This window comes from Streptopelia decaocto (assembly GCF_964273445.1).
Source record: "Streptopelia decaocto genome assembly, chromosome: 5".
Lineage (NCBI taxonomy): Eukaryota > Metazoa > Chordata > Aves > Columbiformes > Columbidae > Streptopelia > Streptopelia decaocto.
The window spans coordinates 10,904,175-10,923,081 of NC_138659.1; the positions used below are offsets into that span (position 1 = coordinate 10,904,175).

The 18,907-nt window shown below is 43.2% G+C and overlaps 1 protein-coding gene across 1 annotated transcript in view; it reads right to left on the reverse strand.

Annotated features, from left to right (window-relative positions):
* Positions 1-18,907, reverse strand: part of ROR1 (receptor tyrosine kinase like orphan receptor 1) — a 155,280-nt gene that overhangs the window by 41,378 nt on the left and 94,995 nt on the right. Inside the window, exon 2 of the mRNA XM_082053326.1 lies at positions 9,994-10,065. Within this exon, the coding sequence (XP_081909452.1) occupies positions 9,994-10,065 (72 nt within the window). The remainder of the gene's footprint in view (positions 1-9,993; positions 10,066-18,907) is intronic.

Below are 18,907 nucleotides of genomic sequence, written 5' to 3' on the forward strand. Positions count from 1 at the left end.
CCAGAACGGCCTCAGTCCTGTGATGGTCTTGCTGACAAACACCACAGCAAACAGAATGTTTTAGTGGTCCTATGGTATACAGGAGAGACAAATAAAGGAGTAATAATGTAGGGTAGGTTTCCAAGGGCTGGAAAAGGATTTTAAAGTATCAGTAGCAATAGTAAGTCAGTGAAAAAGTACGTCTGTAATGCAAGAGCTATGGTGCAAGTACTCTTTAGGTACAAAGAGAAACAGCCTCAGCGTCAGGAGCTCCTGTCTCCTCTAAGTGTTCTCTGCCTTCCTCCATGAACTACTTACTACAGAAACACTAAAAAAAAAAAATCTATCTGCTAAATTCAGCTTAGCTTAGTCCTCAAATCCATAAATTTTTCATCCAAAGCCTAAATCAGATCAAGCAGATCACAGGTTTTGAGCAAGTTGGAAGCTTCATGTTTCTCACAGATAAAGTTCTGTAATTGCAAATATGCTGAAGGTCTAACAGTGCTTCTAAAAAACCTTGAACTCTTACCGAGGCATACAAAATTACAAGCATTCCTTCCAAAGCCATCCCTTGCTGAACTTGTGTGGTGTGGAGGGGCTGAAGAGCTGTCCAATTTTATGTTTAATACTTGTGTCCAACTCTCACCTACCAAAGCCCATCAGACCTCCAAAGCTTCTGCCACCATCCACTCCTGTCTGCGCCAGGTTCCTGTCCAGGTCACCCCCACGTGCATTAACATCTCCTCTTTCTGGGCCCAAAGGCCAAGAAAAACGGGATAAATCCTCCTTTTGTGCTTCCAGCTGGAGGCGAACGGGTCTGATGAAATGGGGATGAACCTGGTGCTTGCACACAGGATGAAGATGTCGTGTCGTGTGGCCGTGGTCTTCCAGCACAAGTTGTTTCATTTGACACTGTCCCTGCCATCAAGGAGCTCCCCACATGCCCAGCGTTGACTCCTTCTGACCTAAATAATTATTTCTTAGAAACATGATGTTTCTTATATGTAAAGTAATGACTGTGCTTCTGAGAATGAACTAGTCTAGTGGCACAGGCCATTGGAAAGTCTGAGTTTTAATCCTGGCTCTGGCTAGTCCTGGGTGAATCATTCAGTTGTGATTTTTAGGAAAGCCAAAGGGAAGTCGACACCCAAAGCCAATCAAAGCTCCCATGGGATTTGTGCAACTAAGTCCTTTCAAAAACAGCCTTAAAGCTTTTGGCTCAATCTCTCCAGCTATAAAGTGAGGATAATAATCCCTCTTACATCATGGGGAGGCTGTTATGTACATTAATGAGATAATGCTCATAAAGCACTTTGAAGGTGAAAAGTGCTATGCTGGGATAAGCATTGTTATTATATTTTAAGTTAAATCTCAAGGTTTCAAGAACTTAACAAAAGCTGGTCCATATTTGAGACCAGGACACTATAAAAACATTTTGGAAACATTTTAATTTACAAAAGTATGGGAGAATAGCCTGAAAAAGTCCTAAATAAAATTTAGCCCACCTATAATTTAATAATAGTCAAACTGATTTTTTTTTAATTTGTAAAAACAATTTACTGCTGGGCCCAGACCCTGAATGCCAAGTTTCAGCCCACAGAGATTTTTTTTTTTAATGGTTGAGTTATAAACCCTTGGAAAATGCTGACAGCCCCTTTACTGTAGCAGCACTAGCGGGTGCCCTATAATGAACTTTTAAATGACTTGAGATAATATCTGGAAAGCCAAGCCTGAAATATATTTCTGGTTTTGAGCTGTTGCCAACGCAAACACAACACATCATAAGTCATCTTCATGATCCTAAGCGCATAAATTGGAGACACTGCATATAAAATCCAAATATTAGGTATCCTTCATGGCCAAACTTTTTGCAGGTTTGATGTTACAGAATAGCAGCAGCTGTGCAAGGACAAAATGTAGCATGTTGTGTGGAAAGGAGAAAAGTGCGTGTATTTCCACGGCTATGTCTTGACATTGTGAAATAAGAGCCTGTCCAGTTGTCATAAATCCTGGAGTTTTCTACCACTTTTAAGTGGAACCCAGGTGGCTTTCAAAATAAAAGCTCGTCCTCTCTGGCCAAGGAATGTTAATCTCCTCGGTGACCACATGGTTACTCTATCTTAAATTACCAAAGACACATCTTAGAGCAGTAACACCCTCTTTGCTTGGAGGAGGATTTTGCTGGCCACAGTGAGACCTTTTTTCCCCCAAGCACTGTGTGCTCTGCGTTTCTGATTTCAATAGGTGTTTAAAGCACAATGGGGATGCAGGATTAGACGCTGAAACGTTCATTTTCTGAGAAGAACTGTCATTTCATTTATCCTTTCCTTTATCCCCTTCTGATTTTGCACAATATTAAAAGAAAAACTAAAATTAAAGTCTCCATTCAAGCCGTCGCGAGCCTGAAAACAGCTTTAATCCAGGTGGGACAGAGAAGCTGGTGTACCAAATTATGATACTTCCCATTATAAACATGTAACAGCAGAGTCCTCTGGAGAGGAACATCTCCAGACCTTTCCTCAAGCAAACCTCCATCTGTGGGAACACCGTTTCCAGCTGCTGGATTGGAGAAAAAGTTTAATTCTGGGTTTGAAAATTGAACTCTGCACTGCAGCACCTAAAGCAGCACCTGAGGCAGGTGGATAAAGCAGCTGGGCCACCAGTCTCACAGGCTGTATATATTACATTTATCTCTTTGCACCAAAAGGTTTAGCAGCTCACCACCTCTTTGTCATAGCATACATGGGCAATGAAGAAATGCAAAAAGTGTCTCAGTCAGTGCCTGCAAGATGGATAAATTTAAAGACTGGTAACTCAAAGAGTTTGTTTGAAAGGAAAGAGCCTGCGAGGCACATGGGAGGGTCCAACACAGGCTGCCCGATTTAAAACATAAGTCTAGAAGGAAGCATTTTTGTTCATTCAGAGTTTTGGATTATCCCCGTTAGTCCAGTGTGATCCTACATTTGGACGCATCCTGTACTCACATGTATTGGCACCACCACTGAGCTCAAACCACTGGAAATTTTCTATATGGAATTGTTGTCTTTGGAGACAGTCAACAACCCAGAGCCCACCCAGCCTGAAGACACAGGAGGGTCTTGCTGGTTGTTCCATATGATCAATTGACTTGAGTTTTAAGCTATTCCAGTGCAGCTAAAGAAGGAACCAGCAGGATCTCTGACTGAAGCGTGGCCATAGACAGAGCGTGGTGGGGAAGGGATTAATCACTGATCTGTCCATAACTCACAAAGGAAGACAACTCTGATTATTATTGTTATTAAAGGGGCAAAAGGAAGATTCCTGGCTGGAAATTCACTTATTTTGAATGAATAGAAGTAGAGGAATGACAGCAGGAGGGAAGGGATACCACACTCAACCCATGATTTGGCAACTCATATGAAGACTACTAGAGTTAAAGAAGTCCAGACAATCATGCAGAAATATTCAATGTCAACTGTCTTGCGACAAAAGGAAACACTTTACTGCCTTTGCTCGCCCAGCTTATTTTCGAATGAGCTTCCTCAGTGATGTATATGTGCAAGACTGAATTCGGGACACACTGCAGCTTGAGTTGGGATTTCTCTTCCTGGACACTCTCTAGAGTTTAGTGCCACACAAGGATAATTTACAGAACTCAAACAGGCTGACCACTGCCTGAGGCTTTATGGCTTTTCAGATGTCCACGTGTGATATTCACCATATTCGGGATTCTCAGAATTAATTGCTACTTTCTGATAATTAGCAGCTTGGAGATTGCCCTGGGCCATCAGGGAGGGAGGGCTTGTGAAGGGGAACCGGAGCACACATGCTCATGGGCTTCCTAAAAACTATGTGGGGCTGATCCACCTGAATCCCATTGCTTTTGGAAGGAACTGGACAACTCACTGCCCTTCATGCCTCTGTGGATGCTTAATATGCATTTGAGAGCTCACATCTGCCTCTGCTTTTATGAGTCGACTTTCAGGTTTAAGGACAGATGTCTTGGTGATAGCTTTGACGCTGTAATCTGGCAAGGGGAAATGAAGCTTTTCCTTACTCAGGAACCGGTTTTATAGCACAAGTAGGAAGCCTCTAAGCTTTATCACAAAAAAAGTGATTTGGAATAGGTAAACAAATGTCCACATCCAGCTATAAACCCAACTACTGAAAGCCATCAAGGGATTTTGTTGTCACTTTAGAAGCTGCTCTGCAGTAAAGAGCCATGTACAAAAACTCAAGCTATTAAAGGAAGGGTGTATAGAAAGGTATGTGCCTCAAGATTAATGCTGTAGAGTCAAAGAAAAGCTGTTATTTTTGACATTTTGACATAGCATCACTTTAGGATCTGGTTCTTATTAGCCCTTTCTGTGCCTTTTAAAGGTCTATTTTTTTTAAAACCAAAAATGTCAGGAAATTTGGAACAGAAACTTTCAATAAAACACGTCCCTTGACCCTCTGATCTATCAATCTTTCAAATAAACAAAGATAGCTGGATGAGCCAGGAAAAGGTTATTATATATAGTTACCTTATGTATAATGGTCACATATTCACCCATACACTGAGGTTATATAAAAAATCCAAGGTAAGTGAAGTATTTTGTGAAAGATTTTTGCCATGAATGCCCAACGTTAACTCGGGGTGGTTTCTTTTTCAGGTTGTGTTCTGTGACCTTCAAATTTCACACCCTGTATTATTTATAAATGAGACATTCAAGAAACACAAATTCTCAAATAAAAACGTACACTCCGTCAGTGGAAAAGCAAACAGAAGGAGCTAATGTACTGTGGCTAAAAAAATTTTCAAACAAAGTAGCAGTAATTTACTGCCTCGCTACTAACAGGACCCCACAAATAGAATCAGAATCCTGAGCCCCATCAGGGGACCTTGATTTACTGAATATCCCCCCGACAATAAAGGAAAATAAAAAGGTAAATTGTGCATAAATGTGAAAGCTGTAATTCTTCCCCTTTCACCACGTGTATCAAATTCACATCCAGTGATTTCAAAAGAAAATCTGGAAATCTCTAAAGAACTGGGGCCAAGTTAGGAGGCCTCGATCCACCTGGTTTTCTCCATGTTTGGTTTTGTTTATGTTTTTTAAGATGTAGTTTGCCTAAGAGTCCAATTCTCTCTGGGACACCAGAAAGACTTTCCTTATAAGAACTCATAGCGAGGTCACTTCCCTGCCTGGAAAGACTTGCCAAGGTGGTAGCTTCAGCCGGTCTTCATCAGTAAGGACATCAAAACTCGTTTTTCCCCTGGGATCCCTTGGACCCAAAGGGTCCATCAGCATCACCCACCGGGACGTCCTGCAGCCCCTTCTGCACTGTCCAAACCCCCCGGCCAGGGGGTGATTAACCTCCACAAAGATGTCCAAGAAGTTAATCACACACATGGTGTAGCGGAGCAAATATTGCATTCTCCCATCCCATCCCATCCCCTGTTTTAACCTTCCACAGTTATTTTCTGCTCTGGATCTCATCCCCAGACCATCCCAGAGGAGGGATGCTTGCTACAGGTGATCCTTCTATCAATGTGTCTTTGCATACTTAAGGATGAATCCCAGCATAGCCTTAAAGCACTGACTGTTTCAGGGTATATTTTGTGAAGTCCTAACTCTTGCTGTCAAGCTCTTCGAGGGATGTTTGAGTTCTGGATAACACCCAGAGCACCATGGGACTGCTGAGTGACTGCAAGGTCAGTGCCACGCAGAGACGTCATGACTGGTGGGAAGCTCAAAGACCGGCCTTGGGAGCATGGATGTCTGGAAATGAAAATGGCTCCCAAGCCCTGGATCATTCTAATATTTTATACTCATTTGCCAAAGCAGATAAGCCATGAAAGGGAAAGGAAAATAGGCAGTATCTGCAAAAACTCACACTAATAGGTTTTCTTTGGAAATAGAAGGACCAAGTGAAGAGCTCCCAGGAGGAGAAGGTACCAGCAATGAGATAATGGGCCGCACCTCAGCACCGAGTCCTCAGCTCTGGCTCAACCATGGCCAGGACTTGTCCTTGTGCGTGGTCAGGGAGATGCCGTGGTGAAACGAGCTCCTGAGGAGGCTGCGGTGGGCTCGGGGGCACCAGGAGGACCTGATGAAGGGAAGCTGCAGCGGCAGCATCGTTCTCTTATCAGTCCTGCAGAGTGAACGTCCACTGAATTTGAATCCTACTCACAGTTAAAAGAAAATAATATTTCAAAGCTGACTCTTTCTTGGCAAAGACTCCAATATTATCTTTGCCTGAGGATGAAGAGTTCCTGAACAATTCCTCTACTGTACCAGATGTAAATAGGCTCTCAGTCATTCAGACCTATCTATTTCTTTGTAAATAAACTGACACCTGATGGAAGGAAAAGCCTACCCTTCCACAATGGATTTTGTGGAAGAGAAGCAGCCGAATGAAGGGCTTTTCACCTTTTTAAATAAGAAAAAGAAGAGCTCAGGGTAAATTGGAAACTTTCTCAAATAAAAAGCTGGAGCAGGAGCTTGTCCCATGGTGTAAGGAGCAAGCAGGAGGCAATGCATGGGAAAGGAGAAATGAGAAACCAGAGTACCTGAAACAGCAGGAAGAGAGAAAGAAAGATTAAAAAATGCTCGGGGCCACCTGCCTTGCTCCTTCACCAGCTGGCACATCCCAAGGAAGAGTCACATTGAAGAACTCTTCACGGAGAGGGTTGTGAAGCATTGGAACAGGCTGCCCAGGGCAGTGGTGGAGTCACCATCCCTGGAGGGGCTGAACAGACAGAGATTCTCAGGGACATGGGGCAGTGCCAGGGGTGGGTTATGGTTGGACTCGATGATCTTGAGGATCTTTCCCAACCAAAATAATTCTATGAGCGTCAGGAGCGGTTCCAGGGCCTGGTGCCACAGGGCCGTGCAGGAGCACCATGAATGGCGACTTCTCTGATGAGCCATGGTCCTCATGGGACATCTCCTGCCCATCAGACAGCTCCCCCAGTCCCAGGGAAATCTCAGCCTGGGAACCTGGGCATGAAAGGCTTCACATCCTACCACAGAGCCCAAGATGGGCCTTTTCCTACCACCAGAGACGCCTTTTTTCCCAGAAGTTCACTTCTTTCTTCTTATATAATTAAACACTTACTGGATCACATTTTCATTTCTCTTTTTCCCTCGTGGCATTCCCTCTGCACGCCATGATTTACCAGTCGGAAAAGAGAGAGAAACGTTCATAGCTAAATTTCTCCTATTTTAAAAATGATTATTTTTTTATTTTTTATGCAGGGTTTGTTTGTTTTTTTAAGGTTTTGGTGAGAAACCACCTCCTCCCTCCCATCAATCGCTGCTTTCAACAGCTCTTCACGGGTGGCTGCGTCTCTTTTAAATTCATTTCCTGTTAAAAAGAATAAACAGGCAACTGTTTAATGCTGTCGATTTAGCTTATTTAATAGAAACTGAAACCCGAATAGGGCTCAGTTGTAAGATAATCAGTGCAGAACTCACGGGGCTAGGGAAAGTACCATATTAAGTAATTATTTCAAAATGCAGAATATTGTTTAGCAAGACGCTGAGCTGTTCCTCCTTCCCAAACACAGGAGAAATATTCGAATAAGAGATGCTCATTTCCAAAAGGCACCAGGTAGAGTTGGAACCACTTAATGCGGACAGCCGTTTAATTGGGAAATTTGGCTGGAAAACACTTTCATGTGGTGAACTTAATAGGCTTTAAAACGAGTTTTACTGGGACGCCTGAGTGACCTCACGGCCGACTGCAGCAAAGACAAGCGGAGGTTGATTCCTTGCGACGCTTGTTTGCAAAAGAAATGGAAACTAAATGCACACCTAATTTTTTCCTCTGAGGTTTCAACTCACCAAGTCAGCATGCGCGGGAGTGTATTTTGCTTTTTACAAGCGAGAGTTTCAAAGACCTTTAGCAGAACCAGCAGTTCCCACATTAAAGCCCCCGCTTCTCTCTTAGACAAGACGAAACGTGTGCACCTTGCTTTGCTCGTAGGCACATTGGGAGAATCCGCCCCTCTGACTAAGCTTTTTGGGCAGCAAATGCATTTTAATCACCTATGTAAATCCGTGTTTAGGTGTGTAAGCTTACAGCAGTCTAAATGCTAATCAGGGCAAGCAAAGGGGCCAGTAATCCCCCGGGAATGTGGGATTCAGCCCAACCAGTGGTAATTGCAGCATTCCAGGTGGATTAGAAGCGTGAAACTTCATTTTACCTGTTTCTGACAATATAGCTCAGGAACAGGTGCCATGGAAGTAATGCGGAAAATGGTTTAATTACTAATGTAGAGGCCAGATAAGATGCTTAAGCAAGACTGTGACACAGTCCAGGACGGTGGCAGGGGCTCCAAGTTTTCCCTCTGCTGGCTCTGGAGCTGCTGCTTTCTGACAGATTACACATTTGAACTCCCAGATGAGAGAAAGTCCAAACAAAATATGGACTAAAAATCACCCTCGTTATAAGAAACTAGTCTACATAAAACCTCCCAATAGGAATAACTAAAAAGAAGGTACTGAGGGCTATTTTTCAGCATGGATGAGATACATTTTACTGTAAAATCACATTATCTTCAGTATCTCATTCGTACCTTCCCCGCTATCTAGGTTTTGGTTGGAGTTAACACAGCTTTCCCTGCAATATATTGCAATCTATGGGCACTTTACCAACTGAACGCTTGGGCTGACAGTGGAGAGCAAAGAACGTATCACTGACAATCCTTTGCAAGAAAATATTTCGACCAAGTGCAACCATGTCTTCTCCTGTGACCATGGGCTGGGCGCCTAGAGAAAAATCTACCCTGTAGGTTAGTAACGTTGCCTGCTAAGGCCACTTAATTCTTTCTTACTTTTTGAAAAACCAAATGAAGCTGCCAAACAAGTAAAGAAACACAGCTGGGGGGAACCGCTGCCCCTGCTCCTCTGCAGCTTTGGGATGTTCCCAATGCACAGCCCAGACCTACGGACCTGCCGGGGGCACCTGGACGAGTCCTGCAGCGGGATGAGACATCTATCCTGTCAACGCCTTCTTTCAGCAACTTGCTGTAAATTGGGAATTCTCTGCTTGATGACTACACGCTTTTCTCCCCTTCCCACCAGTGAACACAAGCCCTTTGACTTTTGTCTTCCTCACTATGTGCTGGATCACCAGAAAGTTCTGCTCCTTCCCTGGTGGGCAGACGTGAACCTTGCTTTAACATACCCAGAACTACATAGTCTCTTCATACTTAAGCACATAAAGCATATTTATGCTTAAACATAAAACATTACGAACACGTGCTCGTTTAAAAAAAGAAACAAGAAACAGACAAAAACACTTGGAAAACCCATCTGTGGCAGAGCTCCACTATGGGAAATTTCAGTTTAAATAGTTCGTGGTTGGCAAAGTTATAAGTAAAGGAAAAGAGTGGTTGGGAAATTGCATGGTTAGCGTGGCAAACGGCATCCTCCGCGGTAAACGTTACCTTAGAAACATTTTGAAGACCAGACAGGCCCAGGAGCTGCAGGCCACGGCCTTGCAATGAGGGCGAGGGGAAGCCAAGCAATTTGGCTTAAATAATTGGCGGTGCATAATTTACAAAATGAAGGGGAATGAGAAATACATCCCTTTTTTCACAATACATACCCTTTGGAGAGCTCCAAATCACATATAATTACCACCTGTAAATATATTTTCCCCTTCTATTAATTTAAAGCCTCAAAATTTCATAATAAAATACATTCCTAAAATACATCAAGGCAAACTGACTGCTTGTTAATTTTGAGTTGAAATCCTAAGATCCACCAGACAAAATGTCAAGCAGTTCATAAACCAATAGAACTCACATCTTGAAATATTTTTACCATGTGGAACATTTTACCAGTACAAGAAACGAACACAGCATTCCCCAGAAATCACAGAACCACACATAATTACATGTCAAACGATCACAAGGCAAAGAAAGGTTTATCTTAAATGCCTCCTGACCCCTTTGCTTCCTGATTTGGCCAAGTCAAGAAGAAGAATTGAGATTTAAAACCTGATTTCACATATTTTTTTCCTTTTTTCTTGTCCGCTCACCTTTATCTAATTCACTTGAGATGTTCCATGATGACGTAGGCATGAAATCAGCAACAACTGATGAATTTGCTCCTGGAAGGGAAAAAAAACACGATGCTGTTAATATATTGATTCTGTATCAAAAGGAGAATAAGAGGCATTTATAAAGCCACTGTGACAGCAACAACATTATTTGAAGAGCAGCAGCTATTCAAATGCAGCCGCCGCTGTGTGTTGGCAGGATGAGACATACGGGCAGCAGACCCAGCAAAGTGGAAAAAGGCACCGGGCCAGCGCTGGAGTTTGTTTTGCAAATGCTGTCACTGCCAGGCCCTGTGTTAATTAAGCAGCCGATCTCCGAGACGAATTTGGCCCACCTTAAAATCTCACCACGGGTTTTATAGAGGTAGAATGACTCTGCAGTGCTACAGCTAAGAAAAACACAAACGCTATGAGGTTGCTGAGCATGTTCTCTATTAACATTTACAAGCGGTTTTAATCCTGCAAACCCACGCACACAAGAAGACAGAGTTTACGCACTGAAGTTAATAGGGCTTCTTGTATGAAAAATCCTCCTGCGACTCATGTAAACACAGGCTGGAGCGACCGAACAGATCATCAGTAGCATTTTCTCATTGCTATGATTCTTTTTTCCTTTTCAAGAAAAAGCTGAATGGCGACTTCAGTCTTCACTTATATATTTACCCTTTTTTTTCACATGCAAACAGCAAGTCATAGGGAGGATGGTGTTCAGCGAACCACCAGTATCCTTCCAGCCTCACTGGACATTGATGAGTTCATCCAACACCCATAAGAGGACTCTGGTGTGTAACGCTGCAGTAGCACTTGCCACATCCCAATGGGCCACAGTGGCCGGGGCAGTATCCATGACAAGACATTTCTTGGGCTCCCCAAGGAGCAAAACCACGTTCAGTGGTGTAAACCCATCGTTACGCGGTGGGAGGGGAGTCACTGTCCCTGTCTCCCTGTCACAGTGACTCCTTATGATGCTCTTCGGGCATCTGGGAAGGACCGGCTTTGGAACATGACCTCTCAGAGTCAATCTCCAGAGATTATTACACATATCTATCTGAAATTTAGTGAGTGGGAAGGGTGGGAAGAAGGGGTGTGTGCACAAAACACAAAAGGCAGCGCACCTCCCAACTCCCTGTGTCCACCCAGCCCTGGAACCCTGGGCTGGCACAGGAGGGAGCGATGCCGACAGGAGCACTACAGCACCCAAGAGGGGAGGAGAGAGCGAATTCGAAATTAAAACAAGCGGTTGCCAACGTGTTAGCTCCCAAATCATTACAAATTAAGACCTAATCCTGCACCCTGGCTGGATCTCACTTGGTCCCATAGCAAGGGCAGAGCCAGGATGCTGAGTATCAGTGGGATCCCAGATGAGGACGAGAATACTTTTAAATGTATTGTTTCTATTTTGACACTATCCCTTTAGCTTGTTCCCAGACGGCTTTTAAGTACAAAGCAATTTGACTCGTAAAACTGTGGCGGCGCAAGGATATGCAAGGATGTTCTGCGTTTATTTGACTGGTTGGCAACTATTCTATCTCATTAAAAAATCACGAGAAAATTATAAACACAAAGTCATACAAATGCATGAAGCAGTTAAGTGCAGATACAGCCCTTACACTTTTTATAAATATCGCCTTTCTTAAAAGCCCACCTGGTAGCACTGCTTATTTAAGACTCTGTCAAGTATTTCCAATGTAAACACCGCATTTGAAGGCATTATAACTCACCTACGAACACGGCCCCTGGCCTGCACAGATACACAGGGGAGAAACCCACTGATGGGGACAGATCCTGAGCCTGTGTATTTTATTTTATTAGTAAAATGGCATCGCTCTGAAGTCAGCAGTGACACCTGTTTACACAGTCGAGGTTTTGGCCCACTGGATCCATCCCTCCTCGTTCTTTACTTTTTAACAGCTGAGCTTCTTACCTAACCCAAATGTTAGGGACAATGTGGCTGGAAAACCACATTCATACTGCTCACACACTCTAGTTTTCCACAATATATTTTCTGTAAGTAACGTTACTTTTGTCCACCTTGAAATATTCTGGTATTAAAGGCCCACAAATGAACCATGTCCAACAAACAGCTAACACACACTAACCTCGATGAAAGAAAAAGTACTAACAATGCTATGACCAAATACAATATTTTGCTATTTAAAACTCCAAAGTGTTCATATTAATGTTTTCTTAAACAGGCTTTGCAAACATGACCGTGAATCTCACTGAGTAGATATCCACCATCTGATCTACAGAAGAAACCACATTAGAAGACTAAACTTTGCTATTTGTGAGATAGTTCTCCAGGCTGGTAATTTTCTGATATTTTTGAATTAAAGCTCCAATTTAAGAGACTGAAAGGAACACGCAGAGCAAATGCACAGAACAGGTACACACCACCGAATCAAAGTTAATGTGGAAAACAAAAGCATCCCAGAAAAGAAGTCCACGAGACATATATGAATTCAATTCCTAACTGCACTGATTTAGGATTGCTGTGCATTAAAGTGCCAGCAGTGACACCTCTCCTTGGAAAAACGGTGTTTTAACCTTCAGGCCAAATCCAAAGGGTGCTCTGTCAGAAGGTGACTCCCAGCCAGCCCCTGGAGAGAGGTGAGTCACGGATCAGAGAAGGATCAAAGCCTCACCTGAGCAAACCCGTTCCTCCCCGAACCAACCCCACCTCCTGCTCCAGCCCCATCCGCCTCCGCCTCCTTTGAAAAAACAGACTGGGAATGAGTAGAACTTTTTTCCCTTTGGGACCCATCAAGTTCCGGTGGGTCAAAGAGCTGGAGGACCAAGAAGGTCCCACTGAACACAAGACACCTACAGCTATTCCACCTGTGACCTTGAGGACCAGGCTCAGCATGCATCGCTCCGCTCCCCCACGGACCATCCACCCACTTCACACACACACCCGACCCTTAAACTTTGCACCAACCAGTCACTCCCTTTATTCTGTAAATCCTGTACACTGGATTTACACACAGTGACTTGCATTGAAACAGGCTTGCCCACGTGCTGTCACCATTACAAAAAAAAAAAAAAATCTGCTTAATGTTACAACTGGATTTCAAATGAGATGTTTAAGAAATAATCTGTTAAAAATGCCCTCTAATGCCCCGCTCCAACTATTTGATTTGTTTTGAAAACAAGTTAACCTGAGAAATGTGAACAGCAGAGAGAAATATTATTCTGTTAAGATTTTATTTATAGATGAAATCATTCCAGGTGAATGACGAATCTACTTCTTAATACTAGAAAGATAAGTATCTATTCAAATCTCTATCACTATTAAGAAACATTGGTCTTAAGTTAATGAGAAATCACAACAGCTGATTAAAACCCTTGTGAAAAGCTAAGAGAAGCTGGCTGACATCTGATTTTATAGCCGCATTGCATAAGTGTAGCGTGAATTTCACACAAGTCAGTCCTTTTAAAGCCTTTGTGATTAAATAAACTTTAATAAGGTTTACAAAAGCCTGCCCCTGAAGAAAAACGACAGAGCCGGCTCTTATCTCAGGCACACACTCCTGGCTCATTTTCTCACCAGAAGCGACCATTACTCAGGGCTCCTGTGTTTGTTCTGTCTGTTCTACAGACCCACGGAAAGGCTGGGCAGCCTCATCCCGGCCACGGAACCAAAACGAGAAGATCCAGACCCATGCCCAGGATAATTAATACCTCTGTGTGACGCATTTGTAACGAGAAGTAAAGAGAATTTAAGTCAAGCCAGGATGAAGGTTGATAACTAAGATGACACCAAACCCAGAAAGATTGAAGGTTTTTAATGGGGAATAAATCTGGTATATAGAAACAAAGCAGAGAGTAAAATAAGTCTAAGAGGTTGGATATTCATCATGTAAAACCCTAGGAGCGATGCACGAGGTCTGTACAGCTGCTACGCATAGGAACATACACACTGTTGCCTGGGATAGGTTTTCTTCTTGGGTGCAGAGATGAAAATCCCAGTTCTTGCAGGAACACATCTTAAGGTGGTAGATACGTCTAGTTAAAACATGCAAACAACATTTCAACCTGTTTTCTTAATGGGCATCTTGCATCCTACTTTATGTCCCACCAGCTGGTTATTCTATACCCTAATTCTATACCCTCACGACAATCTGGAGTAAGGAATTTCTTCTGACACAAATATGAATGCGATTCCAACATTTGCAATTCAGATCTCACCGCAGAATACCCAAAATAGTGAAAAGGTATTTAGAGAAACCAAGGAGTTAGAAGTCTGAGTAGCAAGATAAACAATCCAAAACAAATGTTTAAATAAAAGAAGTTTTCCATTTGTGAATTTCTTTCTGCAACTGCACAGAAAGCCTACCCCGAGTGAGATTTAACCAGCAAAGGAAATTGCCTAAGGAAATGCTAAAACCCCAATTTCATGAGACACTAAAAACAAGATTGGTTAAAGGGGGATACAAATGGGGAGTTATCCCACACTGCCAGGAGGGTCCAGACAGGATAACCTCACAGGGGATTTGGACACAAGAATTTTGGCCAAATCACCGATAACTACTTTCTAGCAGCAGATCTAGAAGAAGAGTCAACGCCCCTTAAAGAGGTGAATAAAAACCTTCAGAAAACAGACTCCTCAGCTATCCTACCTGGATACAATATTGGAAAAACAGAAATCAGAGAGAAAGTTATACAGACTTAGACCAAAATCTAATTAGATGAAGTGCTCAGTATATTTTGCTTTCCTGCACATTCCAGAGCGACGCTTCATCTTTCCCTGTGTCTCGATCCCACCTGACTGATCTGTTCCAGGATCTCCCCACAGATCTGCCTCCCGGCTGTTTTTCTCTCAGCCCTATCTTCCCATCTTCCTTTTTTCTCCTTTCGTGTTCTCTGTCCTGCTGATCCTTTGTAAGCTCCCCGCACATTTTCATCTGATCTCCCGAGATATTGCATTTTGCAATCGGGCAGTTCCCAGCCCATCCGCAGCCCACCCGGGAGGCGCTGAAGGAAATCTCAACATACTTTCTGCAGACTGTCATGGATTTAATCTGTTCTTTGATAATTTTCTCATCTGTTTCAAAACTGGCACCATCCTGAAATTTCCTTAATGTATACCTCAATTTTTCCTTGTATCTTTAACGTGTGAAAGGATTTTATTTTCATGACATCAGTATCTCTGCATGTCAGCAGACATGTCTGCATTATACGGTTCTTGTGTTTCAAAAGGAGGCCGGAATCAAAAATACTTCAACAAGCTGAATGAAACTGCATGAAAATGGGAAATAGTTGAGAGTGTTTCTGCTCTTCAAGTAAGGCAGGAGAATATAAGAATACACTGCCTTTATTAGTATGCAATACCATAGGTCAATGGCAAACCTTCCATTGATTAGTTATGAATATAGCAATGTCAGTACACAAAGATATATAAAAAATACAGTGTATATATAACCTACAGCAAACACAATCCATGTAAAAATATATTCCTGCAAAAAGAGTCAAGCTGCCATTCTAAATATTTTGAAAGTGAGGAGCCTACAAATTATATGCAATAAAAACTGCTGGAGAACAGGCCTTCACTAAAGATCTATTTGGTAAGCAAGATGAAATGCTGCATGATGGCATTTCTCCTTCAAATGCGTAACTTTAACTAGTTCATATAGCTTTCCTCCACCTGGGTACTCCACGGCTGAAAAAGCAAAGGCAAAGCTGCTTAAAGGACCCGCTGAAGCTCTTCAGGCCGTTCCGTGCAGATGGGGGCAGAGACGACTTTGCGCGATGCTAATAACTTTCAAATGGTTAATTTTGCTCACATTCTGAGAACATAAAACTTTCAAGCATATCTATCTGTGATTTATGTGTGGTGTATCATTACTGGTAGCCTGGGGTAGCTTAGTAATCGGCATTAGATAGGGCAATTTTCAACAGCAAGGAACAATTTAAGCTCTGTGGATTTCAGATATACAATACATTCATTTTTAGCTTCAAAAGTGAAGACGTGCAGCAGGATGATTTAATTTAGTGCAGGACTGGAAACTGTTAAGAACTTCATTTCTACTCCATCTATCAGAGCATCTCATCGCTGCTACCGGCACTTTCATCGGCACGTACGCCAGGAACAGCCTTTTTCTAAACGCCTCCAGCTCCTGAGGGCTGGAGATAAATCGAAGGATCCGCCCATTTCTGGTGCATCATCAGAAACAATCACAGGGCCCTATTTATGATTACGGGGCAGGACGCCCAAATGCACCTGACACCTCTGCCTTCCCTTGTCTTGGGGGTCTGCCCTCTTCGATAAGGATACACCAGGAAAGCTTTTGGCTCAAAGGTGGGTCACTGGGGTTGGCTGTACTTACAGGATACCAGTGATAACCACCCCAAAAGGCCTACTGGGGAGGTTAAAGCTTATTCTGAAACACATCACTCTTCATATTCGTTCTGGAATATCAATGGGCAGCATCATCAGAAAATTATGTGATTGCTATGTACCGAGTATCTGCAAACTCTTAAAGTACCTTTAAATGTTTTGGCAATAGTCTAAGGACTACACAAGTCTGGGCTGACTGCAATATTTCCAGTAACTTGGTCTTGGGCTAAGGTCATATCAGTTAAAAACTGTTTTCTTCCATGGGATCTCAGAAGAAGAGGTTTTTAAGAGGCCTTTTTTATATGCTAATACTTTAATCCTAAATATCTAATTACTGAACTACAATTCCTTTTGATTGCAGCTATTAATTACAGATTATCATTAATGTTATGTGGATTTAGAAGTCACTGTGGAATTTGGGTGCACTTTACATCGCTCTAAATTGGGTCGTTAACAGTTCCACTTAAGAAGAGCAAAACACTGCGCCCTGGAGCAACCCACAGCTTTAATGACAGGGAATGAAGAAAAGAAATGGCTGGTTGGCTGAACGCCAGCATTTCATAGCTCACAGTTGAGTCTTTGTGCTTACGAACTGCAGAAATGTGGCTACAATGGCACTTCAACCCACGTCGAGGAGACGGGAACCACCGGCGTGTGATCCCAGAGCAGAGAACGCTCTGCCCGGTGTTCCTGGGATCGGGATCGGTGGACTGGGCACGATCCTGCACTGGGTAGACTCACAGGCCATTCACCTTCCTGTAGGAAGAATTATTTTTACTTTGCTCAACATGAAATGCAAGCAAGATATTGGAGGAATACATAATTTTCTTGCCCATAAAGGCAGGTTTTATCGGGCATGGATATCAAAGAGTCTGGTTGTTCTTCAGTAGTAATAACCCTGGAAGGGATCACAGCACAGCTGGTTGTCATGCAGACCTACAAATATTGGGAATTTGCATAATAAATGCAAATTTCCCACCTCTCCAAACCTACCTGAAATAATACATGGGTTTTCCATGCCCTGAGCTATTCTTTTCTGAGCACCTCAGGCTGGTGGAAATGTGGAAGAGAAGGTGGAAGTGGGAACCACACAAAGGCAACTGGATGACTGACAGAAGAAAGCAAAAAAGAACAGAACAGAACAGAACAGAATAGAAACATTTTGGTTGGAAGAGACCCTCAGGATCATCGAGTCCAACCATAACCTAACCTAACTCTAGCACTAAACCATGTCCCAAAGAACCTCGCCTAAATACCTTTTAAACCCCCCCAGGGATGGTGACTCCACCACTGCCCTGGGCAGCCTGTTCCAATGCCCGACAGCCCCTTCCAGGAAGAATTTTTTCCTAATATCCAATCTAAACCTCCCCTGGTGCAACTTGAGGCCATTTCCTCTTGTCCTGTCACTTGTTACTTGGGAGAAGAGACCAAACCCTCCAAGCTCCAACCAAGGATGTGACAAGAATCAGAAGAGTCATGAGAACCTATCACAACATCAAGAGGGCAGGGAGATGGAGAAATTTGTTAGGGGAAGACGTTTCACCATCAGCAATGGCAAGGAAGGTCCCAGGGAGGAATGGCAGGAGACAATGTTCCCTTTTAGGGACCTTCCAGGGCCAACATCTGGGTTGCCTGAGATGAAGTTTCCCTAAAAAGCCCACAAAAGGTCCTCGGTCTGAAGAGTGCCAAGATCCCTCCAAGCAAAGAGAAGAGGCTCTCTTGCAAAGCCCAGATGTCCTTGCAACTCTCAGCGATCCGCAGCCCACGCTCAGGATGGAAGCTTGCTTTCCTGAAGGCATCAATGCCATGCATAAGCATCTTGGGGGGCTGCCCCTCTACTGACACAACATCCACACAGGTTCCCATTTATTTATCTTACCCAACAGCATATCGAGCAGCACCCACATGTGCATGGTTGGGACCCAAGTGTCTGTAGACAAAGGAAGAAGTGCTTCGACGGGGCTTTGCGTTGCACCTGCTCGCGTGTCCCTGGCTTTTATCAGTGCCACTGCGCTAAATCCACCCCCAAAAGCTTCAAAGGAGGCAAATCCAGCCAAGCACAGGGAGGGCAAATGAGAAATCGTTTACATCCACCATAAATCGCAGCACACCGCACCTCCTTGCACCTCCTTGCACCTCAGCACTCAAGGGCCAGAAATGATTAAAATGGATATGGCTACCAGCAATCTACAATTAAGCCCTTATAACTTGTGAAGAAAATTACAGTAGAAGTCTGCCATGTGCAAATTCATTATTATTTTTTGAGCTCAATAATTATTTTTGTTGCAGCGAGGAAAAGCGTACCCATGTCAGCTCATGAATTAATGAACAGTCCTGAAACAATTACTTCTTAAATACACAGAAGTCTCCCTAGTGTAAACACGCTCCATTTTATACCATATCCTCTTGGTACAAGGCATACATTGCAACTTGACTTATTGGCTGCGTATGATGAAACTGTAAATGTTGTGCATTTGACGGCTTCAGCCTCATGCCTAAGATTTTACATGAGTTGATGTTGATTGATGTACAAACTGCCAAATTTATGAAAAGGCT